This window comes from Pyrus communis, chromosome 13 (assembly GCF_041283825.1).
Source record: "Pyrus communis isolate YQ-2024b chromosome 13, ASM4128382v1, whole genome shotgun sequence".
Lineage (NCBI taxonomy): Eukaryota > Viridiplantae > Streptophyta > Magnoliopsida > Rosales > Rosaceae > Pyrus > Pyrus communis.
In genome coordinates, this window is record NC_142577.1 from 18,876,645 (window position 1) to 18,902,388 (window position 25,744).

The 25,744-nt window shown below is 37.7% G+C and overlaps 4 protein-coding genes across 10 annotated transcripts; 2 read left to right on the top strand and 2 right to left on the bottom strand.

The window, feature by feature from the left end:
* The first annotated feature begins 289 nt into the window (after positions 1-289).
* Positions 290-1,068, top strand: LOC137737234 (uncharacterized). Its single transcript, XM_068476659.2, has one exon. The coding sequence runs from the start codon at positions 353-355 to the stop codon at positions 896-898; it is 546 nt and encodes a 181-aa protein (XP_068332760.2). The 5' UTR covers positions 290-352; the 3' UTR covers positions 899-1,068.
* A 112-nt stretch (positions 1,069-1,180) lies between these two features.
* On the bottom strand, positions 1,181-3,899 carry LOC137737235 (prefoldin subunit 2). Its single transcript, XM_068476660.2, has 2 exons — positions 3,758-3,899; positions 1,181-1,829 (listed from the first exon to the last, which is right to left on the bottom strand). Exon 2 carries the CDS (start codon positions 1,821-1,823, stop codon positions 1,377-1,379), a length of 447 nt encoding a protein of 148 aa, XP_068332761.2. The 5' UTR covers positions 1,824-1,829; positions 3,758-3,899; the 3' UTR covers positions 1,181-1,376.
* Positions 3,900-10,217: 6,318 nt separating this feature from the next.
* LOC137737351 (SART-1 family protein DOT2) lies at positions 10,218-17,524 on the top strand. 4 transcript variants are annotated; one of them, XM_068476803.2, is made up of 15 exons: positions 10,218-10,546; positions 10,840-11,694; positions 12,564-12,705; positions 12,789-12,843; positions 13,347-13,460; positions 13,575-13,671; positions 13,841-13,907; positions 14,035-14,094; positions 14,381-15,002; positions 15,441-15,913; positions 16,257-16,477; positions 16,832-16,916; positions 17,133-17,218; positions 17,309-17,330; positions 17,425-17,524. In XM_068476803.2, the coding sequence occupies exons 2-13, from the start codon at positions 10,871-10,873 to the stop codon at positions 17,205-17,207; spliced, it is 2,835 nt and encodes a 944-aa protein (XP_068332904.2). In that variant the 5' UTR covers positions 10,218-10,546; positions 10,840-10,870; the 3' UTR covers positions 17,208-17,218; positions 17,309-17,330; positions 17,425-17,524. The 4 variants fall into 4 exon arrangements, 3 of the variants coding, with proteins under 3 accessions (XP_068332904.2, XP_068332903.2, XP_068332902.2); XR_011068822.2 differs by having other exon boundaries at positions 17,133-17,330; XM_068476802.2 differs by having other exon boundaries at positions 17,309-17,524.
* Positions 17,525-21,363: 3,839 nt separating this feature from the next.
* On the bottom strand, positions 21,364-25,109 carry LOC137737118 (cysteine synthase). Of its 4 annotated transcripts, none has more exons than XM_068476499.2 (11): positions 24,976-25,109; positions 24,476-24,562; positions 24,264-24,373; positions 24,079-24,136; positions 23,446-23,709; positions 23,204-23,341; positions 22,996-23,047; positions 22,385-22,464; positions 21,996-22,055; positions 21,771-21,851; positions 21,364-21,687 (listed from the first exon to the last, which is right to left on the bottom strand). In XM_068476499.2, exons 2-11 carry the CDS (start codon positions 24,515-24,517, stop codon positions 21,595-21,597), a joined length of 978 nt encoding a protein of 325 aa, XP_068332600.2. In that variant the 5' UTR covers positions 24,518-24,562; positions 24,976-25,109; the 3' UTR covers positions 21,364-21,594. The 4 variants fall into 4 exon arrangements, with proteins under 4 accessions (XP_068332600.2, XP_068332603.2, XP_068332601.2 ...); XM_068476502.2 differs by having other exon boundaries at positions 24,476-24,537; positions 24,976-25,065; XM_068476500.2 differs by having other exon boundaries at positions 24,476-24,575; positions 24,976-25,059.
* Positions 25,110-25,744: the final 635 nt, after the last annotated feature.

A 25,744-nucleotide genomic window follows, 5' to 3' on the forward strand; every position in this document is an offset into this window, starting at 1 on the left:
CGCTATTTTAACTAGTCGAATTCAGGTTCAAACAACCGATTGATGAAATGTGACTTGTTAAGATAAGGAGTGAAGACGAATATAACAAACACAAGTCATTTCACATCTACTTCCATGTATGCACTCAAAAAGTGTGTGCCTAAACTCAAAGTTTGGGCCTAAAAGCTAAACTTAACCGGTTACAACAGAAAAACTGAATTCGGGGCTCCAAAACAGAGCCCAAGTTAAACCCAACCCAGTAAACAAGCACCCATGATGGACCCCACAAACAAAAATTTCCTTAAAAAAACCTAAAATCCACCACCATCCAAATTCAGTCTGACCAGTTACCACCACCCAGGAACACGAGAACATGGCTCTACGCATGTTCGTACAGTTCCCGGTAACCTCACCCTTCTCGCCACCCACAAAATCCGGTAGCCTAAACTCACCCGTACGGTTGAAACTGCCATGTGCCGGTAGCCACTCAATTCCCCTATCCCAACCCAGACGGCCCCTAACACAGAAGAACAGAAGACAATCATTTCTCAGAGCCGTCGACGAAAGCCAGACGAATTCCGAGTCGGGTGCGGAATCGGTGAGCACCGAAGACAAAGAATCGGCCGCGGAAGGAAAGTCGGCCGCGAGTCAACCGGTCGAGTTGAGCGAGTTGGGGAAGGAGATCAAGGCAGCGATGCAGAAGAGGAAGGAGGAGAAAGAGGGGGACTTTTTGAGCGGAGTGGCGGAGGAAGTTAGGGAGATCGAGTGGCCGGCGTTCGCTAAGGTGTTGGGAACCACCGGGGTGGTGCTCGGCGTCATTGCCGGCTCCAGCGTCGTTTTGCTCACTGTCAATGCCGTTTTGGCTGAGTTTTCCGATCAGGTTTTTGTTGGGAGAGGGGTTCAGGATTTTTTCAGCTGAGACTGAGAGTGAGAGAGAAGTGATAATGTTGGGCTTCTGGGCCCACTATCATACCCGGCCCGGCCCATATGTGTTGTGTTGTCTTCCTGGAAGAGAGACGGACCGTACATCATGTAATGGAGACTCATTTCTTTGTGTTTCACGAAAGGAAAGAGAATATGATTTCCGAACGCGGTGTATTAAACCAAGTAGCTAACATAAAACTTTGCTAAGATTACGGATCCTTCAAAATTTGTGGTTTAACTTTACGAATTTGTGTTTTTCCCCTGAAATTTTTACCAATGAAAGAAAAACATAATTAAATAGGGTACAAATACAATTATAATTCAGTACAATAGTTGTAACTTGTAAACTTCTACCCTGATCAACCAAAACCCCAAAATCTCTAGCACGTGCTACACTTAAAAACACACTGCATTTAAAAGGTTCGTGACGACGAAACAAAGGTCGAAGAACAATAGAAATGGAGACTTATCGTTCATTCACTTCCGCCAGCAGGGCCGACCAGGACTCCTTGAGCTGTCCCTTCCTTCCGAGCGTTATCATCCTTCTCCTCACCCTGCTCCTTCCGTATCCTGATCTTGTACTTAGCCTCAAAATCAGAGATTTCCTTTTTCTTCTTTTCCAATGCCTCATTCAGCCTAGCTATAACCTCCTCAATCCCCTCTTTGTTGCGCTGCACAGCAGGCAGAACCTCCTTGATGGTTCTCTCCACCAGAACACCTCCGATCATCCGGTAGCATCGCCTGGATGGATCGAGTGGCTGGATGGCATTGATGACCAACAAGTGCTCGCTTGCTTCCATCTCTAGCTCAGTGATTTTCGAGTAAATTTGGTTGAGTTCAGACCTCATAGCAGCAAACTTATTTGCAACTGCTTGTTCATTTACATATTCCTTCTGATCTTCAGCTTTACTAGTGGCCATGGTTCTCTACAAATGATGGAGCAAACAGTATTCATGAGTAGGAAGAATCCACATAAACATAAATTCGCTACCTAAGATAGATCACAACAAAAAGGTATACAGTATATTGCATTTAGTAGAAACCGTAAAGCTTCTGCTTCCTGGTTCTCGCAGTGTAAGCAATTTATTTTAAAAAAGGATAGTGCTATTCACATACCCACTTTACTTCTCACACACCCTTATTAACTTTTGGCCATTGATCTTCTTTAATTCATTAAATATGATGACCCGAAATTCAAAGAAGGGTGTGTGAGAAGTAAAAATGGGTGTGTGGATAGCACTACCCTAAAAAAAACAACACAATTTTGCAGCTGCATCTACCATTAGTCATAGACAAAGTTCATATGCTCCTTGGAGCAAACTCGCATTATTTCATTTGGGGAAAAAAATCAACCGTAAAGCTTGTTGCAACCAGGAAACAATTTTTCAACATGATAGACAACAAACAAGTTCATCTAATATGAGTTTATTCATTCCCCAACAAAAAATGAAAAGGAAAAAGAGCTTTATCCTAGTTGTAACTATAATTGGTGTGACTATGATACTATCCCCTCCCCAACTAAGGATGCAAAATGATTGCATCCCTCCGGGGCTATTTCTGGTTGTTGACTCATCTCTGTCTAGCACACTTGCACTACATAAACACATACGTAAAATCTGTTGTCAACTTATTGTATACTCCTTGACCAAATGTTGTTATCTGACGGAAACAATATGTGGTAGGTAGCAGTTAATTGAACAGATAACATCTAAGTAATCAATTGATTCTGTGAATCTTCTATAGTATGGTTGCACTAAATATGCACATGCATAGAATCTGCTGTTAGCAACTCCTCTGAGTCTCTGACCATATGATTTTTAACAAATGTTAAATATCAAGGCAAACACTGGCCTGTACGAGCATATCTACTATGTTTGATACATTGAGCTGCACCCTTTGGACCTTTGAATATGTACTCTAGTAACAATTCAACTAGAAATTTGAGTCTTCAAATGAGTCTATCTTTAACCCTAAAGTATCTTGAACTGGAATTTGAAGATGTACGTAATAACCAGAATAAAAAAATGTTTCAAAAATAATTGATTCAAGATAATTTATTAACAAACAGTTCTTTACTAAATCTAAAAGCATCGAGATTACTAATCTATTCCTATATCTCTACCAAGCTGGAAAATGTTAAAACTTTAGTTTCATCTTGAAGACTAAGTTTCCCCTCCCTGTCCTATGATTTTTCTTCAACACACTAAGACCACCTATTCATACTGAAATTGACGCAGCATGAGATATTAAACAGGGAAATCCAATGAAAACCCTAAGCTAAATCCACTACAAATCTGGTTACCATCAGAAATACAGCGAAAATGTCACCATCATGGTATATGAATGCCGTTTTCATATTCTATACAAGCTCAGAAAACATATGTATGCAATAACGGGCATTGGTTGTTGAATATCTTTAAATTTTTCAAGAACTTTAAGAAATTTTATGATTTCGATTGGATAGTTTGTTATAAATTCACATATAATAGCTTAGCTTAGTACCAACTTCCCAATATTTACATGTTTAATGCGAAAAATGTTGTTTCTTTTTCTACTTTATGCAGTTTCAGGAAGACGAATCCAGAATCGGAGTTCGAATCGAATACAACAAGAAAAACTTATGCTATTTCTGCGGATACTGATGAGTGATGAACATCTTAATATTCCAACTTAAGCAGAAAATCGCAGCTACCCAAGTACCCAAACACTCCCTTTTCTCCGTGCTCTTGGCGCAGTTAAACACAAGCAGTTACTAATTTTGATTAAATTTACATAAATCAGAGGTTTCGAAACCCTATGATCGTACTTCAAATGAAAGAAGACGAAGTTAACATCCATGGCGAAGGAAGCGTACCTGACCGGTGGCGCGGAGGAACTGTTGAGAAGACGGAGGGAGAGACGGTGGCTCTGTGGACTATAGAGAGAGTGGCAGCGACGGAGGAAGCGAACGACGAAGCTGCTGAACCGCGGTTTGACACAGCGAGTATTTTACTTTGGTTTTTTGGCGGAATTGCACAAATACCCTGTGTAATTTACTAAATTTTCACTGTCATCCTTATGTTTGTTGCATTTTTATTCCTCTTGTTCATTCCAGTTAGCACCGTTAGTCCGAGAAATTTTTTATGAGCAACTGTGAAAGCTAAATCATGTGTTATAATAAGAGAAGACGACAAAGTTGATATATCAAATTTATAAGTACTAATTAAAAAATAAATTAACGATTAAAATTTGTATAGAATAATAACGTCACGTGACCGTGTTTCGGATCTGCAGAAAAATCACTCACTCAATCCAATTTATCAAATAAGAAAAGACTTGATGTCACTGAGGATATATTTTCATGTCTCTATGGCACTCACCAAGATTTGAGCATCATGGAGGATATCCTAGATTATATCTAATTAGAAAACCAAATCAATGAACAAGAAAGATCACGGACATGAAATAGATTATTTATAACATTATATCCATCTAAAAGGCTCACAAAAAGAAATGAAAGTGATATTCAAACCCTAGTAACTTAATAAAAGCACGAAATATAAGTTTATACGCATTTATCAAACTGCAATTAGTCTATGTTAAGAGAAATGGTTTTTAAACTCGTCATTCTTGAAACCTAACAAATTCCACATGACAAGTCCTTTTCAAACCAATTTTGAACATGGAAAGTTGCTTGTGTATCTCCTGCTTATGTTGGTGAAGAAGGTAAGAGACCTCGCACCAATACAAAGTCATTTTCTTCGTAATAGTCTCGATTATACAAACTTGTTTCGGATAATTAGAATTTGAGTAAAATAATAAGATCACGTGACCGTGTTTCAGATTTTGCAGAAAAATCATTCACTCAGTCTAATTCATCAAATAAGAAAAGATTGGATGTCACCGAGGATATATTTTCATGTCTCTGTAGCACTCATCAAGATTTGAGCGTCATGGGAGCATAAATCCTAGGTTATATCTAATTAGAAAACCAAATTAGTGAACAAGAAAGATCATGGACATGAAACAGATTATTTATCACTTTGTATCCATCTCAAAGGCTCACAAAAAGAAAGGAAAGTGATATTCAAACTCTAGTAACTTAATAAAAACACAAAATATAAGTTTATGTGCATTTGTCAAACTGCAATTAGTCTCTCTATTAAGAGGAATGGTTTTTGAACTCGTCATTCCTGAAACCTAACAAATTCCACACGACAAGTCATTTTGAACCAATATTGGACATGGAAAGTTGTTTGTGTATCTCCTGCTTAGGTTGGTGAAAAAGGTAAGACCTCACAACAATACAAATAGTCATTTTCTTTGTAACATTCTCGATTACAGGAGCAGAGATGTTAAAATCCTGACCATCTTTTGGGAAATATCCCTTTACTTCCAAATATTCGACGACGGGGCAATTGGAGACGAGCTTTCTGGTTAATGCAATACCTGTAGGATTCACACAAAGGCACTTGAGACTTGAGAAACAAACTGATGCAAGGAAATCATAGGTAATTCAATTGAGTCCACCTTCAGAACCACCAGTGTTTTGCTCGTGAAAACGCTTTTAGGCATTGTGAACTCTAACTTCCCGACGTTATAAAGTTCAAAAACATAAAAACAGAGATCAACTTCGACAAAATCTTACACGGTGGAGAAATATTTCTTTTGAGAAAACGATGTTCGTGAATCTTGGCATCTCTTTTCGGTTGTGCAACATGTTCATCGTCTAAAATGGGGTTTGATTTTGTTGCTGATTCATCAGCTGTGTAGCTTATGTCTTAGTCTCTTAACCTCCTTCAAGGCTTGTACCATCAACCGATGAAGACTTGAAGCGAAGAGTGATTGGGCTAAGGAGGGAACCTCCCGAGAGAAAAAGTAAATGATGGAGATTTCATCCATACTTCATGAAACATTAAACGATAGTGCTTTCGTTTATAATTCATCAAACATCAAACAATAGTTCTTTCATTCATAATTCACAGTAAGAAAAGACCGGCACAAACTACAACTGTTCAACACCAGTTTTCATATTATGAAAACATAGCATAATAGCTTCATTATCAATACAACCAAAAACATCTTTCTCAATATAAATAACCAAACTATCCCTTAACCATTGATCTCCATGTTGCAGATTGAACCATCACCAACTTTCATGGCAAAAAATCCTCTCTCCACTGATGCAGTCACAACCAACAAAACCAAAGCAAGTGTAATGAGCAAATACACATAATTAAATTTTCGATGCATCCCCTTCACCATTTTTTTTTTTTTTTTTTTTTTGCAAGATTACTAATCCCTCGCAATTGAGAAAAATCACAACTCGAACGCATATAATGAATATAAAGCCCAAGCTGACCTTCAAGTGTAAAAAAAGTATTCATTGGAAAAATCTTGAGGATAAAATTGAACAAGACGAAGTAGCTTTTCTTTGTCAAAAGCTACGAAAGAATTATCCGGGTTCAAACATGCCAAACAAACAAGTAACTCAATATTTACCTCATTGAAGTGATCATCCAACTCCATTAGTTGCTCATCAATGCCACAAAAAAAGACCTCTGCATAAAATTGCCAGTTTGTCTTTAATGGAGCATTACGCCGTGACCTCCCTTGAACTACGCGTGTCTCATCCAAGCTAGGATTTTCATTATCATGCTTGATACAAAAAGAAGATACTTTATCAACCAAAAGATCAAACTCGCTATTCCTCATGTGGCGTAGTTGTTGCTTACATGATTTGACTAAATCCATTGCAACCACAATCTCTTTGTCTTTCTTTTGTAATGCAAGTGACATAACATGTGTGACTTCCAAAATAGATCTCATAAAAAAGAGGTGAAAAACAAACTCAAAAGAGAGTATTCCTTTCAATGTACTACATGCTTCACCAACACTATCAATGTAGTAATCATCAACAATCAATTCAAGAACTTTTACCACGGATGAGAACATGGAAATCAAATTGAGCAATACACCATAATATGAGTTCCAATATGCATCATACTCTAGTATGCTTGAGACTAGTTTCTTGATTCATGCCTCTCTCCATTAGAAAATCATTTCCAAAAGCTTCCTTAAGCTCTTTATGGAGTTGTTCTCCAAGTGCATCACGAAGGTGACACAATGCTCCAACAAGATTAATTGCACTAATTACATATGTGAAAAAAATGGCTATTTCAGCATTCTTCTTTGTTGCCACAACAAGACATATTTCAAGATTTTGAGTAAAATAATGAACATAAAATTCACAAGGTTGTTTACTCAGAATCTTTGTTTTAAGGTTACTGAACTCTTCATTCATGTTACTAGTTCCATCATAACTTTGTCCACATAGCTTGGAAAAACTCAATTTGTTGAAAGAAAAGAATGAGTCAATGGTCTCCTTCAGTTTACTTGAAGTGATGTCGCCAACATGTTGGACTTCCACAAACGCTTCAATTACATCCCCTTTCTTGTCGACATAGCGCAGAACAATTGCAATTTGATCTAATGTCGAAAAATCACGAGATTCACCCATATAGAAAAGAATCTATCTTTTACGTCACTCATGATAGCATCGATGGTTTCAATGGCACATATATTGACAAGATTCTTTTGACCTGAGGGAGTTAATACATCAACACAACCGGCTTAACTTTCTCATTGTGATTGGCAATAAATTGGAAGAGTTCCAAATAATTTCCCCTGTTGCTTGAAGTGACACTATCACAATAATCAAAGAAATAAAGATCTTGTCGCAATAAAAACTTAATGCAATTGATTGAGATATTCAAACAAGTGTCATAAGCCATACGATCTTAGTCTGACTGATTGATAACGACATTCTTTTGATTCACTAGATTCACATCCGCTTCATAATCCGAACTTGAACTACCCACATTATCTGAACTAATCGTTGATGGTTGTCGTTTATAATATCGTTCCATAATTCTACACATATCAATTGATCAAAACAAAAACTCATATCAATTAATGAAAGACACGAACTCTTTAGCACTTGACCAAAATAACAGCACAAGCCAATTAATCAAAACACAAAACCCATAACAATTAACCAAAATGAAACTCATAATTAATTAATCTAACCAGCAATCCCACTCCATATACAGAGAAGATACATTTGGTCTGAAATTGAAATTTGACATTGAGGAGGTGAAGGAAACATCCAAGAAGGTAAAAGCAAGCATACCTAATTGACTGCCGCCGCACCAAAAAAAAAAAAAAAAAAAAAAAAAAAAAAAAAAAAAAAAAAAAAAAAAAAAAAAAAAAAAAAAACTTCTGACAAGGGCTGGGGAAGGAGACGGTGGCTCTGCCGACTGTACTAAAACTGTAGGGTCGCAGCAACACTGGAAGTGAAAGACGTGGTGAGGCAAATATGGGTGGACTAAACCCTAAGCTCGTGCTGATTGGAACTTGGAAGGTGAGCCCAAAGCTAGTCCACCTTTGCAATTTGTAAAACATTTTCATTCTCTTTTTACCCAATAAATCACATTAATTGTTCTTTTAAAAAACAAATCACATTAATTCTTCTTTAAAAAAACAAGTCACACTAAACTAATCACATTAATTTTTCTTTTAAAATACGTATATGAAAATTATCTCTCCGTTAAAAAAGTATTAACAAAATTTTTTTATCAACCAAAATATATTAAAAAGAATATTTAGTTTTCTATTACATAAAAAATTATAAACAGTAATGTAATTTTTTAAAATCAATTTTTTTTGGGTAAATCTCAATTTACTACCTTCAAGTTTCGTAATTTTCAATATTTAGTATATGAAATTTTTTTCGTCCCAGAGTCATACCTAAAGTGTTAATTTTGGGATAGTCTCATACATCCGTTAGTCTGACTCTTAAGTCTTCCGTTAATTGATGATGTGATGCCCATTTGGACGATGACTAGGCGCCACATGTCATTAAGGGATCCACGTGGAAATTAAAATTTCAAGCTGGCCCCACTTGGACATTAAAAAAATAAAGAATAAAAAAAAAAAACTAAGGGTTTTTCCCATCCCCATTTCGAACCATGTTGCAAATCCCCAGCAGCCCCATCTCCGTCTTCACCATTGCAAAACCCCAGCAACGTCCTGCTCCAAACCCTCATCCTCCTCATCACAAAACCTAACCCCATCCTTCACACCCCAAAACCCAACCTCAGCCAAGAGATGCCGTCGCATGAAGTTATTCACGGAGCCCAATCCTCCAACACACCAAGCCTAAGGCCGCATATCTCTACCCTCCTCCTCCGGATCTGGTCAAGGCCTCCAAACCTTCGCTCGAAATCCGATGCCAACGTGGATCTCCCCGAATTTGACCCGAAATTCGTACCGTTGGATGCTCCCGAATCGGACCCCTACCCACATCTAGCCTAGAGACCCTGACGTCCTGCAAATCCACTTGTTCTTGGCGGAGATTTGATTCTGAACTTCCTTCAAATTCACAAAAAATGGAAGAAAAAAAAAATAAAAATCACAAAGGTAGAGAGAGACAGATTGAGGAGGACATAGAGAGTACCTGCAAGATTTAGGTGTCTTCGTGTAGAGAAGAAGAATTGAAAGCGAGAGCATAGAGTGAGAACAAAAAAGAAGGGTTGGTCGCTGGATTGGATGAGAGGGAGAAAATAAAGCTAGGAGGGGAGCGATGTCGGCGAAGGAGGAGGGGAGGGGGAGAGGCGAAGGAAAGGAAGGATCGTGATTTTCTGTGTTGGGTGGGGAAGAAGAAACAGAGAGATGAACTAGATTGGTTTTTTAGGTTTAGGTTTGGTTTTTCAGTTTTTAAATTTAAAATTTAAAATTGTTTTAGTTTTTAATTTTTTTTAATATTCACGTGGAACCATACTAACACGTGGCACTCATTCATTGTCCATGTAGTTGCCACGTCATCAGTTAACAGAGATTCTGACGGAAACTTAACGGATGTATGAGACTGTCTTAAAATTATGATTTTAGGTACCATTTTGAAATGAAAAAACTTCATATACCAAATGTTGAAAACCAAGAAACTTTAAAGTAATAAACTAAGATTAACCATTTTTTGTTTATTTAAACCTCAGCTACATGAATTTTACATATATCTAATATTAAAAAATAAAAAATAAAAAACAAAAAACAAAAAACAAAAGCATCTCTCCTCACTCCATTCCCATACTCTCTCTCCCACCTTCTCATTTTAAAAACAAAAATAAAAATAATGTTCATACACGAGGTGCGGAAGCATATACTAGTAAAAACAAATAAAAAGTATTAGTGATTTTTTAATAGAAAAACTAAATTTTAAAAATGAAAGAGAAAGAAAAGGCTCAGTTAAAAGGTGAAAACTCGAAACTACCCCTATAGACCCCTTCCTTTGTTCAAGTCGTTGCCCTTCCCCGCTTTCGAACCCACGCAAATCCGCCACACCTCCTCCACATCCCCTCCCCTCTTCTCACTCAACTGTCGTGCTCCCATATAGCTTCGAAATTCAACAAGTTCAAGCGCTCAATCGCCATCGCCGCCATCCAAATCCGGATTCCGCTACTCAATTGTTGTTAAATTTCTGAACGATCTACCAAATCAAACAAATTCCAGTCCAAGTTTGCAAAACAGAGCTTATAGATATTTGAGATTGCGAAGGAAGCTCCGCCGACACTTGCCGCCTAACAAACCCGATACAATTCATAAGGTATCGGTTTCTTTCTAAATATTGATTTTTTTTTCAGTTAATATCGATTGTTTAATTTTGTTATTGCTGATTAGGGTTTTTCAGTTTTCATATGTTCATGTAAAAATCGTATTCTGTTTATTTTTCGCAATTAAGTGAAATTGTCAGAATTTGATGCTTTTTCCTTCGTTATGTTATCACTTTGCTAAACACACCGGATATTTTGAACTTAATACTTTACAATGTACTTGGGTTTTTGGAAAGTTATATCGCTTGTTTATGTGGTTTGATTTTTTTGATTTTCGATATTCCAGTGGTGGAGTTTCGCAGTTTAGTGTGTTGCAAATGGAAGTGGAGTACGATCGGGATGACTCTCCAATGAGGGAGCACCGGGATGAGGGCACAAATGATGATTTAGACGGGGCTGACAAATCAAGCAGGCACCGGAGCAAGGATAGGAAGAAGAGTAGCCGAGGGGAAGAGAAGGATGCCAGAAGTAAAGACCGAGAGCAGTCGAGGAGTGATGTTGTGAAGGAAAGAGAGAAAGAATCTAAAGATTTGGAAAAGGATCGAGTATATGGCAGGGAAAAGAGGAAGGATGATAGAGATGACCGGTATAAGGATAAGAGTAGAGATAATAAGGTGAAGGAGAAAGATTATGATCGAGAGAGTCATAGAGAAAAGGAGCATGATAGGGGGAAAGATAGAAAGGACAGAGGGAAGGAAAAAGAGCGGGAGAAGGAGAGAGAGGCAGAGAAGGATAGTGATCGAGGACGAGAGAAAGAGAGGGGGAATAGGGATAAGGACAGGGAAAGGGAAAAGGAAAGGGACCGGGCAAAAGAAAAGGAAAGAGAAAAAGAGAGAGAAAAACATAAAGATCGAGAGAAAGGGAGGGAAAGCTATAAAGATACCGATAGGGAGAGGGTGAAAGACAAGTACAGGGAAAAAGAGAGGGAGGTGGATCAAGATAAGGATAAATCAAGAGACAGAGGAAGCAGGAGAAGCGTTGAAAGAGATGATAAGTTGAAGCTAAATGGTGATGATAACAGGGATAAAGACATTCTTAAGCAAGGGAAGGTTTCCCATAATGCTGAGGATGAACGGCATGCTGATGGCTTATCAAGTGGAACACATCTATCATCATCGGAGCTTGAGGAACGCATCTTGAAGTAAGTACAGCTTCATTTATGTTCTCTTTATGCCTATTTGATTTATGTTATCAACCTATTTTATCTTTTTCCGCTTCATATCCCATTTTGCATTAAGCATTATTGCATCTCATTGTTCTTTATTGGGAACTGAAGAAGTTGGATTTTGGTGTATTCAAAGGAATCATATAAAGTCATCTTATGGGCAACCTGAACTTGTCTGTGATATACAATATGCATAATATTCTTGGGCTATGTGCTTCGAAGTTAATAGTAAGCAGAATGAAATATGCAAAAGCATACTGGGTGTTTAAAAAAAAAAAAAAAAGAAAAGAAGTTGAATCAACATCTCCCAAAGGATGACGTATAGATTATGAAGTATTAGAACATATTGTATTGGGATACATAAATTGCAAAATAGAATGACGTATAGATTATGAAGTATTAGAACATATTGAAAACATGGTAAGAAGCATATAATGAGTGTTTATCCAAGTATTCAACAGGTTTCTTACAATTTATTGAAAAAAATAAAATGCAAAATGAAAGTTATCTACTTTTTGTCCAAGTGAGAGTTGCGACTTAGGCGGGCTAGGCGTCCATTTTTAATTTTCAAACACCTAGTGGTTAATCGGGACGGTGGTCAACCCCCTAGAGTGGGTATTGTTCTTTCAGAAATTTTCAACGTTCAATTACATGGGGTCTACTTAAATCTAATTTGAACACTCAAATATCATAACATTCTAGCAGATGGTGGCAATACAACTGTATTGAGTTGTATACATAGATGTACGTAAACACTTATTTTAAGGACATTGCCATGTGTAATACGTCTATATTTCTTTGCGTCGTGCTACAAATTTGTTATATTGGGTTCGCTTTTTTCTCAGGACGAAGGAAGAGAGATTAAAGAAGAAAACAGAAGATGTTCCTGAGGTTTTGGCATGGGTTAGTAGGAGTCGTAAGATCGAGGAGAAAAGGAATGCAGAAAAGCAGAAAGCTTTCCAGCTTTCTAAGATTTTCGAGGAACAGGTCAGTTTGATAGTGTTCCTTTTGTATTGTGTTCACAGCTTCTTGATTTTATAACTGCCATTCATATAATTTTAATTTCTCAGGACAATATTGGTCAAGGAGAAAGTGAAGATGAGGAGACAGCCCAGGATCCCACTCGTAAGATTCCTTCTCACTTCAGATATTTTTTTTAATATTTCGTAATAGAAGCTAAGGGTCCTTGGGACGTCAACAGGAATTTGAATTTAGTTATCGTTTCATTTTATATTTGAGAACATACCGTATGTGGCGCTATGGTTAAGGTAGAATGTATATTTTATGTTAGAACTTGTAGAGTTACGGAATTTATTTTACACCTGAGCACAAAATAAAAAGTACATCGACCTTGAGGACTTGTGTCTGTATGCCTCGTTGCCTCTAGAGGTTTGATTCGGTATTCTGACAATATGCACCTGCTCTTGATATATGGTTTCTATATCCTTAACTGTGACCCAACAGTTGCAAGTTGTGGGGTCTAATATTGTTGATAGTACTTGTAGAATTGGGTTCACATTTTCAGTTGACGTGTCAATACTGTCTGAATGACTTAGTTACAATCTGTCGCTTTTTTTCTGGGTTTATTGGTTTTTTGATGTCACCTTACTCTGAATACCTGTTTACAGATGATCTAGCTGGTGTTAAAGTTCTTCATGGCCTTGACAAAGTAATGGAAGGCGGGGCAGTTGTTTTAACACTCAAAGATCAGAATATTCTAGCTGATGGTGACATTAATGAAGGTAAAGAAGTTTTGAGTTAGTTTGTTTTTCTCACGGCCCAGAGCCTCTTTTAGGCATGCCTTGGATGTTTTAATTTTATACTGTTTAATAGATGTTTTTGTTTCAATGTAACAGACATTGATATGCTTGAGAATGTGGAAATTGGAGAGCAGAAGCAGCGAGACGATGCTTACAAGGCAGCAAAGAAGAAAAGGGGGGTTTATGTCGATAAGTATGTTAACCATAATTATAAAGTGTAATAAAAATTTGATTTGCCAAAAGCAACTTAATTATTGGGTGACATTGTCTATTCTAACCATCTTCTATAATCTGGAATTTTTTCACATCTCATTGCCAACATTGGTTGGTATTAACTATATGCATGTGTTATGGTGCATCAGGTTTAATGACGACCCTGGCGCTGAGAAGAAAATGCTTCCACAGTATGATGATCCAACCCCAGATGAGGTGAACATATTATTATCTCCCCTACGTTTTACCTTACAACCCAGTGTTTTCCCTTGTTCATGTACATTTGTTTGAAACATTGAGCAGGGAACATGGTTTTAATATGTTAATTTATGTCTATTTTCAGGGGTTAACTTTAGATGAAAGAGGACGCTTTACTGGCGAAGCAGAAAAGAAACTTGAAGAGGTACTATTTTCTTTCTCATCATAATTTGTGAGCGGTAATAAAAAGGAGGATAGGACTTCAGGGCATTTGCTGCAGTGAATTGAAATGGTGTTCTAATAGGTGTTGCTTTCATTGCTTTCTGTCTTTTTTTTCTTTTTTTTTTTTTTTTTTTTTTTTTTTTTGGTTCCCTATCTTTTGAGTTGTGATCATTTGAAGTTTGTAGTGCAATCTTAGTGTTTTTAGATAAAGGCAAAGAAATACAAAAGAAATTGAAAAGACTAACGGTGGCTTTACTTCTTTCTGCTAGCTACGTAAGAGGATACAGGGTGTTCCCACAAAGGACCGCTTTGAAGATCTCAACATGTCTGGGAAGATCTCATCTGATTTCTATACTCAAGATGAAATGCTTCAGTTTAAAAAACCTAAGAAAAAGAAATCCTTGCGGAAGAGGGAGAAGCTAGACTTAGATGCCCTTGAAGCAGAAGCAGTATCTGCAGGGTTGGGTGTTGAAGACCTTGGTTCTAGGAATGATGCAAAGAGGCAGGCCAGTAAAGAGGAGCAAGAAAGATTGGAAGCTGAAAGGAGAAATAGTGCATACCAGCTGGCTTATGCTAGAGCAGACGAGGCATCTAAATCATTGCGACTGGAACAAACTCTTTCTGTTAAACGAGAGGAAAATGAAAATCCTGTCTTCGCAGATGTTGACGATGATCTGTATAAATCCTTAGAGAAAGCAAGGAAATTGGCTCTTAAAAAGAAAGAGGAGGAAAAAACTGTATCTGGTCCACAAGCGATTGCTCTCCTTGCCACCACCACTGGCAGTAGTCAGACTGCAGATGATCAAATCCCCTCAACTGGAGAGTCACAGGATAACAAGGTTGTCTTCACTGAGATGGAAGAGTTTGTCTGGGGCCTCCAGCTTGATGAAGGTATCTTCTATCTTTGTGTTTTTGCTTTTATTAATCAACCTTAGGGTATTGTTTAATTGATTTTCTATTGGCTGAGGGTGGGAGTGCCTCTCTTTCCCAGCTTAGACATCATGTTATAATGGTCATCATCTTATAGTTAGCTGGTGACCATCTTCCTATCCCACCAAATTCTGGTTCGTTAATTATCAATGTCCCATGGAGGGGTATAATATTGCTCCTGCTGCTTTTTACATGCCAATTAGATCTTTGTTTTTCTGCTTTAAATTTGTGTAATGGTGTGTTAAATTATGAGCCTTCTGCAAGCTTTACAATGTTATTCTCAAGGAGGTTTTGATTATAACCTTCTAAACTTGTGGAAAATTTTTAATGTTCTGCCGCTACATCACAGTGTCATCTATAATTAGAAAATGACTTTTATCCTTTTTTGTACTTTTTCAGAATCCCACAAGCCTGAAAGTGAAGATGTTTTTATGCAAGAAGATGAACCCGAAGTTCCCCATGAAGAAAAAATGGATGAACCTGGTGGATGGACTGAAGTTAATGATATGGATGAAGCCAAACAGCCTGATAATGAGGATAAGGAGGAGGTAGTTCCTGATGAAACAATTCATGAAGTTGCGGTCGGGAAGGGCTTATCAGGTGTACTGAAGCTGCTTAAAGATCGAGGAACCCTTAAAGAAGGTATTGACTGGGGTGGCAGAAACATGGACAAGAAAAAGAGCAAACTTTTTGGTATTGTAGATGATGATGAGGAGGAGCAGCCAAAGGAGACCCATACATCACGTCAAAAAAAGGATGAACCAAGGGATACTCGTTCATCCTCTTCCAGCCATCAAAAGGATACTCGTGCACCTAAAGTCTATCAGGAAAAGGATATTCGCATTGAGAGAACCGATGAATTTGGCAGAACTGTAAGTACTTCTGTTCAGTTCCTTTACAGTTAATTGTTTTTATGGTTTGGCATGGTTACACTGCGGTGAATCTGGTCATAGAGTTATATTAGCCTTGGTCATTGATAATTTTCTTATGCCTTTTACGCGGGCTCAATTTTAGGTTTGGATGTGTAGGTTTTAAAAGCTGTGTAGTAGGTTAGCGACATTCAATTTAAATATTCCTGTGCTTATAATACAAAGAAGTTTTGTGTTTGGAAAGCTGTGGTGCATGCATTATTTTGTATGTTTTTATCTTTGCTTCATCAGTGATCAAGTAGTTTTATTATTATGTGCTGCTAACATATTTCCTTGTTTTCACCAGTTGACGCCCAAGGAAGCCTTTAGGATACTTTCTCATAAGTTCCATGGGAAGGGGCCTGGAAAGATGAAGCAAGAAAAGCGCATGAAGCAATACCAGGAAGAACTAAAGTTGAAGCAGATGAAGAGTTCAGATACACCATCACTGTCTGCGGAGAGGATGAGGGACACTCAAGCTCGCTTGCAGACACCATATCTTGTCCTCAGTGGCCATGTTAAACCAGGGTATGCTTTTCAATCATTTCATTCAACTCAGATTTTTGTTTTTGGTTTTGGATCAATTTTTGCTAGTTTCAGTAGGATTTGACCAAGGCAGCTTCAAACAAGAAAATCAGTATTGTGACTAGGCTTGGAGTTGGTATATGTGAGATATTCATACATTAAAACGGTGCTTTACAACTTTAAGAAATGATTCAATTAATTCTCTAAATTTTTGAACACTTTTCTGAATGTCTTAATTTAAAGAATTGAATAAGAAATATGAGCTGTGGTATATGCTTCCCTGCTTAATCCTTTCTGTATTCAACATTAGAATTCCCAATTGATTTACCCTTTCCCCCTTTGTTCTTATGTTTCCAGGCAAACTAGCGATCCCAGAAGTGGTTTTGCAACGGTTGAGAGGGATCTCCCCGGGGGCTTGACACCCATGCTAGGTGACAGAAAGGTGAGTGAACTCGTACAGTACATTGCCCTCGTTTCTTGACCTTGATCTATATAAAATGCTTCTAGGTGATATATTACTTGCTGTATTGTCTTGCGTGCAGCAGTTACTGATAGTTTGTAGTAAATATCGATTCATTCATTTGTGACGTTCTGTTTTCTCCCCTTTTATCCATTCATTTCCATGGAAAGAATAATTCTCTAGTTTATTTTTTTTCAGGTTGAACATTTCCTAGGGATAAAGCGCAAAGCTGAGCCTGAAAGTTCAGACACACCAAAGAGGCCTAAAACTTGAAGTTCACTTTGGTTGGATTCTGGAGTTGACCTTCAACATTTTCAATTTCTTCCGCTATTTGTTCGCTACTACTGACCGTACATGAAACTTATTTTTGACAGAGCCGTGGAGAGAATTTTCGAGGTAGGCTCTGATGGTTTCGAACTTTCAACAGTATTAAAGGAGATGTTATTTTCTGTTCTGAGAATATACGCAAAACTATTTTTTCCTTGAACAGGGTGTTGTATTTGCCGTCCGAGGATTTCATTTGATCTGAAGGTGTGACTGCACCTTTGGAGTTTAGACGAGAATATAATCGTGGGTTGGAGGTTTTTCAACTGTGCATCAATGTATGCGATAAATTGTTCAATTGGACGCCTAGATTTAGTTATCTTAGACGATAAATTATCGTATTTTGCAGAAGAAAAATTAACACTCGAGTCCACAATCCTTCAAGCACTTGATCTTGATTTTTTTGAGTGCGGTGTGAGCATCTCGCATGTTAATCCTCTCTTCCGGCAATGCTGCAGAACACGCTAGAGCTAATCTCATGACGGATGATACGCATTCTCTCCTGCTCCCAAAACCACCATCTTCCTCCGTCCCAAGTAAATCGGCATCCGTGATTTCAACGAATGCATCGTTTGAAAGTAATGAACCTGCATTCCATTGCTTTAAACTCATTTCCCCAACAAACATCTCATCCGTTGGCTTCCGTTTTGTGAACGTCTCCGTCAGTACAATGCCAAAACTATACACATCCCCTCTTGTTGAAACAATTCCTTCCATCCCGAACTCTGCATAATTTAATTTACGTGAATTTAGTGATCAATAATACTATTTGTAAACAGTTGACACTCTCTAATATAAGTGGATCCCACATATATTGGTATCGAATAACCGTGATGAAGCTATTCCAACGCCGATGCTGCGTCCGTCATTATGTTTAACCTGTGCAGAATACTCAACGGACAGCCATTCAATTCTCAAGGCTCCCATTAGGCATGTGTTGCAGTATGAGGGCTTTGAAATCAACTTGACTGCAGCAACTGATGATTTTGACGAGATTTCGGTGAAGAATTTGGCTCAGCACTTCACATTCACTGTCGAAACTCCTAAAAGCCCCTTCAAGCTGTAAATTAAAACCTTTACAGCAACATTTCTCCCATCAGAAATTGTACCTTCATATACTGAGCCAAAACCCCCCGTGCCAAGTAAGTTACTTTCGTTGAATCCGTTTGTCGCCCTCACAAGTTCTGCGCGTGAAAATCTTTGCCAAAGAAGTTGAGGTAGCAAGGAAGTCTCTGTTGCAACTTCCGCTTTCCTTTTTCTGCGTTGTATCAACATTGCTGATACGATCCCTGGAATAATCTATTTCAAGTTGGATGTACTAGCTTTCTTTGAGTTCCGGTTAAGCGTGTTGTTTTTGCATTGTGGAACATGGAGTCGGGCTTCACCACAGAGCGCACCATTTGAGACATATGACAGCACAGAGAAGTTTTCCGATATCCGTTCAGAAAATTGAATGACATGTTTAGGTACAAGATATACTCAAGTCCCCAGAAGGTAGACGGTATTGTGGAAGTCAACAAATTGGACCCTAACGATAGACGTCTTCGAGCTCGGGCGAGTCTACTTAAGCAAGAAGGTATCGAACCAGAGAGTTGATTACCATCCAAGACTAATTCAGCTAGGTTTTCTAGTTGACAGAGATCAAATGGGATACCTCCTTCAAACTTGTTGCCACTCAAAAACAAACCTTGGAGACTCCCTAGTTGTCCCACAGAAGTTGGAATCGACCCACCCAATTTATTGTTTCTCAAATCTAGGACTAACATGCTGCTCAAGTAGCCGATATCATTGGGATTTGGGAATGTTACCCCTCACGTTGCAGTTGCTTAAAGCAAGATAATGAATCGATGCAGAGAAATTCCGAAAGGAAACAGGATGTGGCATTCAATGGATTACCGCCCTTTTTTTTTCCCTCTTTTTTTCCCTCCCCTTCCCTCCCCTCCTATTTAAACGGTTACGGTTAAGCTATGTCAACATCTTATATTAATTTTTTATAGAAAGAGAAAGACAAAATAGAGAATGTAAGAGGAGGGGATGGAAATCCGTAAGATTGAACAGTCGAAGAAAACATTAAGAGCCAAAACTCAAAATGGTATACAGAAATTATTTTCCCATTAATGGACCATTCTTCAACCGAAAGAACTAAACCTAAACATAGCCCCATCCAAAATTGTAGCCTTATAAATTATTTTTTTTGAACAAACGATATTATCTACACTAAGGGGAGAGGATGGACTTAGTCTCACAATGGGCTAACAATAATGTGCTTCAAATTCGCCTTCAGCGAGAATCAAACCTAAGAGCTCTCATCTACAAGTAAAGAGGAATACCACTATACTATAGTACTAAGTGGCATAAAAAATATTTTTAAATAAACAATGTTAGGCCATAGTCATCCATCTTCAACCGAAGGGGCTAAACATAGCTCCTCAATAATTCATTAGTTTTAAATTTATACTATAAATTTATTAGTTCATTTAATTAAACTACCGTTGCATATTTTCAAATCTAACTATTGAATTTGAATTAATTATTGCAATTGAGGAATTGGGCCCTAAAAATATAAAAAACTAAAGGGGGAGCTACATTTGGTTAGCCTAATGCCCCTTTAATGGCCTGATGGACTCTATAAAATTATAGCCTAACCATTAGTTGAAAACGAATTTTTGAACAAATCAACTCATTTTTTGGCTTTGGACCTTTAGCCATCTCCTTTCAAGATGACCTTGCTGGTCAAAGTGAAGTGGAGAGGTTGCAAAGGAAGCGTTGGCGGTGCCCCGACAATTTCTTAGAGAAATTGCCTTCCTCAAATGGGAGAAATTTTTTCATGCGACTAGAACACATACCTCAGCATTACAGGTAGTGTTCCACACTAATAACCTGTTGACACCTGTATTCTTATAACATAAATACAATTAATTAAAAAAAAAAAATTAAATCCACTCCCTGTGTTCCTAGTCTCTAAATCACCTCCCACACCCTTCTCCTCCCATGCCTCCCCAAGTGGAAAACTCCTTGCCGGAGACTTGCATCATCCACCCCACCCCCACTCATCCCTCCCTTCCCCACACATTTCTCTCTCCCTTTCTTTTTCATCTCAATATTTTGTCCTCCTTGTGCTCTTTCTGAGATGGACACAATAGATGCCGAAAGACAGATCCTAAATTGAAGGTCGGAGATGGCAAATTTGGGTCGATGGAGGTGGGTGGTTTCTGATAGGGTGTGGGAGAACAAGAGAGGGGGAAGAAAAAGAGGAAGAGAGAATATATGGAGTGTCGCCGATGGAATCACATAGAGGCGATAGAGTTGGGTGGTTTCTAATAGAGTGGGTGGTCAGCGTGGAAAAGATAGTCGGAGATTTTCCTGACTTCTTTCTCTTTGAACTGTAAGGGTATATAGGAGTTTTGTTTATTAATACCTATCATAAATATCAAAACGTGGCAATCTTTAATGAAATAGGCACGTGTTAAAGTTGTATTGGTTGGGAACTGCAAGTAAGCTAATGTGCCGGTCATCTGGAAAAATTTCCCCTCAAATGGTGCCCTGTCAATTTCATAAGAGAAATTTTGCCTTTCTCCAAATCAAACTAGGCAATTGCTTCCTTCGATTCGTGGTGCCGATCTTCGATGTGCTCTTTAGAGGTTGTTGAAGTCTTCTTTTTATTCATTTTGGGGCTCGATTTGGCTTGATTTCAGGCCACCATTTCGAGTTTGGTGGTCCTTTTGATGGCAGCAGCGGTAGAGGATGCAGGCTCTTAGGATTTTTTTTTTTTTTTTTTTTCCTGTTTTCTGTTGGGCTTGGTTTTGTTGTACATTAGAGGTCCATACTTTGTTGTCGTGTTTGATTTGTATATGAGCTTCTCTCTTGTAAATATGTGTTGTTGGCAATAAAACAAGCAGCTCATTGTCCAAAAAAAACAATTAATAATAATAATAATAATAAAATAAAATAAAATTAGGCAACTAATGGTGTTTGACGCGGCAAAATCTGGGCCGATTAGTCTCCAAAATGGAGATCGAACGGTGCGTAGGTTTTCAACTTTTAAAATTAAAATAAAATAAAAAATAAACGTTTAAAAATATATTTAGAAAAAAAAAATCAACAATTATTTTAGGGTAAATTATTTAATTATGCATTAAAAAAATTAATGTGAATAGTAATAGTCTGGAAAACTCTTAAACGGGTGAAGTTGCACTTCAGAATTGTATAGAGAACCAGCCAAAACCCCGACAACATAAGTAAAACACTACCGGATTATGTTAGTTTTAACTTAAGAAGCGAGACAATTCGGTTCCACCGGTTAAAACTTGAAGCAGCCAGAAACGGAGGAATCAGCTCAGGGCTCGAAAGTCATGCTTTCGGCTTCCCGTCTCACGGACTCAAACAAGACAGAGGAGAGATACCTCTCCCCAAAGCTTGGAAATATCACCTACATTGCGTAGATGTGTATTAGCAGTTGAGCAGAACGCTGATACATGGTCTATGTAACTGAATGGGAGTGATCCAACTTACAACAATGAGCTTTCCAGCATTTTCTGGTCTCTTTGCAATTTTAATTGCAGCGGCGGCGGCAGCTCCAGATGATATTCCCACCTGGAACAGATAATCAGACACTTGTAATTCAATACAGAGGCTGCAATACGGTGATTCATCCTAGATATGGCACAAATTCGAATGTGATGGCTCAATATCAAGGATATTAACTCACTACTAGTTGTTTGTAGGTTAAGAACTTACAAGCAAACCCTCCTTATGTGCGAGAAGCTTCGCTGTTTCAATTGCTTCATCACTTGATATCTGCAACACATCACAGATTTAGTACACGGGCAGCAGTAATAGGCTAATAGCTGTTAGAAACAAACTAACAAGCTGTGTCTTTTCCTAAGTTCTTTGCAGAGAGTTAAAGGAATTCCAAATGAAAAATCAATGGCTGTGTTTACACCAGCTCACAGAAATTGTTGGCCATTCATACACTTGTCCATTAAAACACTATGAAAGACAATATATCCGGCTTGACTGCTGTTTCCATAAATGATTGTATTGCAAATAATAATATAACGATTTATGAAAAATGTCATGCACTTGAGTGATTATGATCGATTAAGTAAAAAACCTTTGAGCCTTACTTGAAAAACTTCATCGATGATATTGACTTCCAAAACACCCGGGATAAAACCAGCTCCTATTCCTTGGATCTTGTGGGGACCTTTACATTAGAAGGAGCACAATAATTAACTTCAACAACGTGCAAGCAAAAACTAGAATTGACAGTCATGTATAAAGTTATAAATATATAAGCTAAGTATGCATAAGATTGAGGGATAATTTACACCATGTATGGTAGAATTGGGGTTTAGGAAGAATTTTCACTCCAACAGACTTTTGAGTTAATAAATCAGAAGCCAACTAAAGTTGAAAGCCAGAAGCTACAGAAAATAAGAGTAACACATTCTCAGTCATAGAAGAAAGAGACTCATTCCACCGAAGTAGTAACTGAGTGTCCCTCAATGAAACTCCTCCCTATGCTACCAGTCACATCTGAGATCAGTACTCTCCAACTGTTTATTACAGCCCTATCTCCATCAGAAACCAAATTACATTCGCAAGGCCAAAAATCTCACAGAAATTACAAACAAAATTTTCTCTAAACTAGTGAAAAGGCCAGTAAATAGATTGCAGAGGCCAGATTATGCAAGGAATACAAATATTCTCAGAGCAGCAATGCAGTATAACTCACCAGGCTTTCCTCCAGTTAGGACTGGACTTTCAGCTGGTTCCACACCATACAGCTAACATTAAGAAAGAAAAAGGAACACAATAAGACAAAGTAAAAGAGCATAAAAAACACGAAGAAAGTACAGGCTATTGTTCAGATCTTCTTCAAAAGAAGCTCATAAACAAATTTACCAAAGAACTTTTTAGATTAACCTTTAAAATGTGCTAACCTTTATGTCAGGGTTCTTCTCCTTTAGAAACTTCCCTGCACCTGTTATAGTTCCACCTGTGCCTATCCCAGAAACAAAAGCATCTACTTTCCCTCCCGAACCTTCCCATATCTCTGGTCCAGTCGTTTCATAATGTATCTACAGTAACAAAAATCAAATAACTTTTTCCAAGCACAATATACCCTTTGTTTTTCTGCGAGTTGCGCCAGCTTCATAACCTGCAGAATTGATTGAGTAGATACCTTAGGGTTGGCAGGATTTTCAAACTGCTGAAGAACGTAGGCGTTAGGTGTCTTTGCCAATATCTCTTCAGCCTTCTGAACAGCCCCTTTCATGCCCTTTGCAGGATCTGTGAGAACCAACTCAGCTCCAAAGGCCCGGAGGATGATTCTTCTTTCAAGACTCATTGAAGCAGGCATTGTAATGATAAGCCTGTAATGCTTAGCTGCTGCCATGAAGGCTAATCCTATCCCAGTATTACCACTTGTTGGCTCGATGAGGACACTCTTCAGAAAACACCATCCAACCAAATGTCAGATTCAATGAAGATCAGAAGCTCACAATAACTGTGAAACCAATATTTTTAGTAGTTTTATGAAATGTAGACTATTATTACATGTTTGAAATTTTTGCTTAACACTTCTAATGCAAAAAATCCTCTCTAATTACACAGTCCACTCATGTTTTCAGCCAAAAACATCCCATGAGAAAAGCATGGTTGCATCTTTTTCATCATTTGAAATTGAAATAAAACGCCAGCTAGGGGAGAAATCAAGAATAGTATACGGGGAAGGCGGTTGCATCCTCTCTTTCATGCACAAATTCTTCAAAATACAACAGTCCTAGCCAGCAAGTTTCCTTATCAAATAACTAACCTGTCCAGGTGTGATAAGGCCCTTCGCCTCAGCATCTGCAATCATGCTATAACCAATCCTGCATCGTTTTTCAATAATCAGTAAACAATAACAGAAATCAGAGCAAAAGCACAACACATTCAGGTATCACTGCCGCGAAACCAGCAAGCATAACAAGAAAATGACCAAACTGAAAGCCTAAATACCTGTCTTTTACACTGGAGCAGGGCTCCATCATTTCCAATTTGGCAGCGATACGAGCAACACAACCTTCCACGACATGGTTCAGATACACCAACGGGGTTTTTCCAATTAACTATACACAACGAAACAGATATTTTCAGCATCATAAACATAAACAAACCATTCAAAACACAATACCCTAGTACACATAAAACTCGGATATTCGACAGCTTACTTCAGTGACATCTTTGGCGATGCCGGCCTTCTCAACGGCCATTTTGCTTCTTTTGCAGATTTCTGCAACCAAAAACACACCTGGTACCTAAAATTTATTCCTTAACCATAATTACAATAAATTTTAATTTTCATGGAATAAAAAAAATTAAATTAAAAAATTAATAAGGCAGAAAAGTCTAACACAATCATTTAGCAAAAATAAGGAAACGACCGACTGCTAAGTTATCAATTGGCAATAAAGTTTAAGAATTGAATACAAGATTAAAGAGTATTTTCTTGAATATGTTTCAATTAACTTTCATTAATGATTTCATAATCTGGTTATGACAAAGATTAGTGGGTTTGTCGCTATTTTTCAAAACCCCAGAATTTTTAATGATTTTAATTTGCAGAACGATAGGGTAACTCATCTGTGGATATGATCAGCGAAGCAAAAACAGTTCTTAATCTGTGAATGTGATTAACACTTAATTAAGACATAAAGACCGAGAATTTCACCTTTTGAGACCGTAAGATGATCACCACCACACAGCTGATGAGCACGCCTTGTGAAGAAGAAGATCAAAAACAATGAAGCTACCAGAAATCATATATATTTAGTTCATAAATATGACGTCATAAATACGATTATGTTTCATTGGGTTCTTAAGGATCTCGTGATCATGACTGTACATCGTACAATCAAAAATTATTTTAAATTTTAAAATTAAATATAAATATTATCTAATTAAAACTGATCACACGATGTACGTTGAACAATCACGATCACGGGATTCCTAGAAAAATGATTTTCGTCAGAATCATTTTCCGGGTTTTATATTGAATGTAGCTTTACTTTTATGTCTTCCTACTTTTACGGTAAACCTGGCGTGCGAATAAATATGACTCCATGTATTGATTTGTGCAAAGTATTACAATGTATGCAGGGTTATATAAAGCCTTGTTTTGGTAGAATTTTATTATAATTAAATAGAAAATTACTTTCATATAATACATGATACTTGTGGAGATAACTTCGGATTAATTGCCTATTTTAACATTCCGTAAATTGTACGAGCCTAATTGGACAACCTTGAAACAAAGGAGCTCATAACGAGGCTAATGAAGAGCCTTGGTGTGAACAATAAAGGCAATTTAGCAAACACGATGACTACCAAAACAACTTTTTCATGAACAAAAAATGATAATCCAGTTCAATATGAAATGTGCGAGCATTATGAACTTGATTAGCACTCAATTTAATGCAGTAAATAGGAGTAGACAAGTG

Excerpts from the sequence above, each read along its gene's own strand:
- LOC137737234 (XM_068476659.2), top strand. The coding sequence starts at position 353 with ATGGCTCTACGCATGTTCGTACAGTTCCCGGTAACCTCACCCTTCTCG.
- LOC137737235 (XM_068476660.2), bottom strand. The coding sequence starts at position 1,823 with ATGGCCACTAGTAAAGCTGAAGATCAGAAGGAATATGTAAATGAACAA.
- LOC137737351 (XM_068476801.2), top strand. The coding sequence starts at position 10,871 with ATGGAAGTGGAGTACGATCGGGATGACTCTCCAATGAGGGAGCACCGG. Across the intron at positions 11,695-12,563 it reads CTTGAGGAACGCATCTTGAA|GACGAAGGAAGAGAGATTAA; the intron begins GTAAGTACAGCT and ends CTTTTTTCTCAG. Across the intron at positions 16,478-16,831 it reads AGTGGCCATGTTAAACCAGG|GCAAACTAGCGATCCCAGAA; the intron begins GTATGCTTTTCA and ends TTATGTTTCCAG.
- LOC137737118 (XM_068476499.2), bottom strand. The coding sequence starts at position 24,517 with ATGGCCGTTGAGAAGGCCGGCATCGCCAAAGATGTCACTGAA. Across the intron at positions 21,852-21,995 it reads CACATAAGGAGGGTTTGCTT|GTGGGAATATCATCTGGAGC; the intron begins GTAAGTTCTTAA and ends TATCTGTTCCAG. Across the intron at positions 21,688-21,770 it reads ATGCTGGAAAGCTCATTGTT|GTGATATTTCCAAGCTTTGG; the intron begins GTAAGTTGGATC and ends TACGCAATGTAG.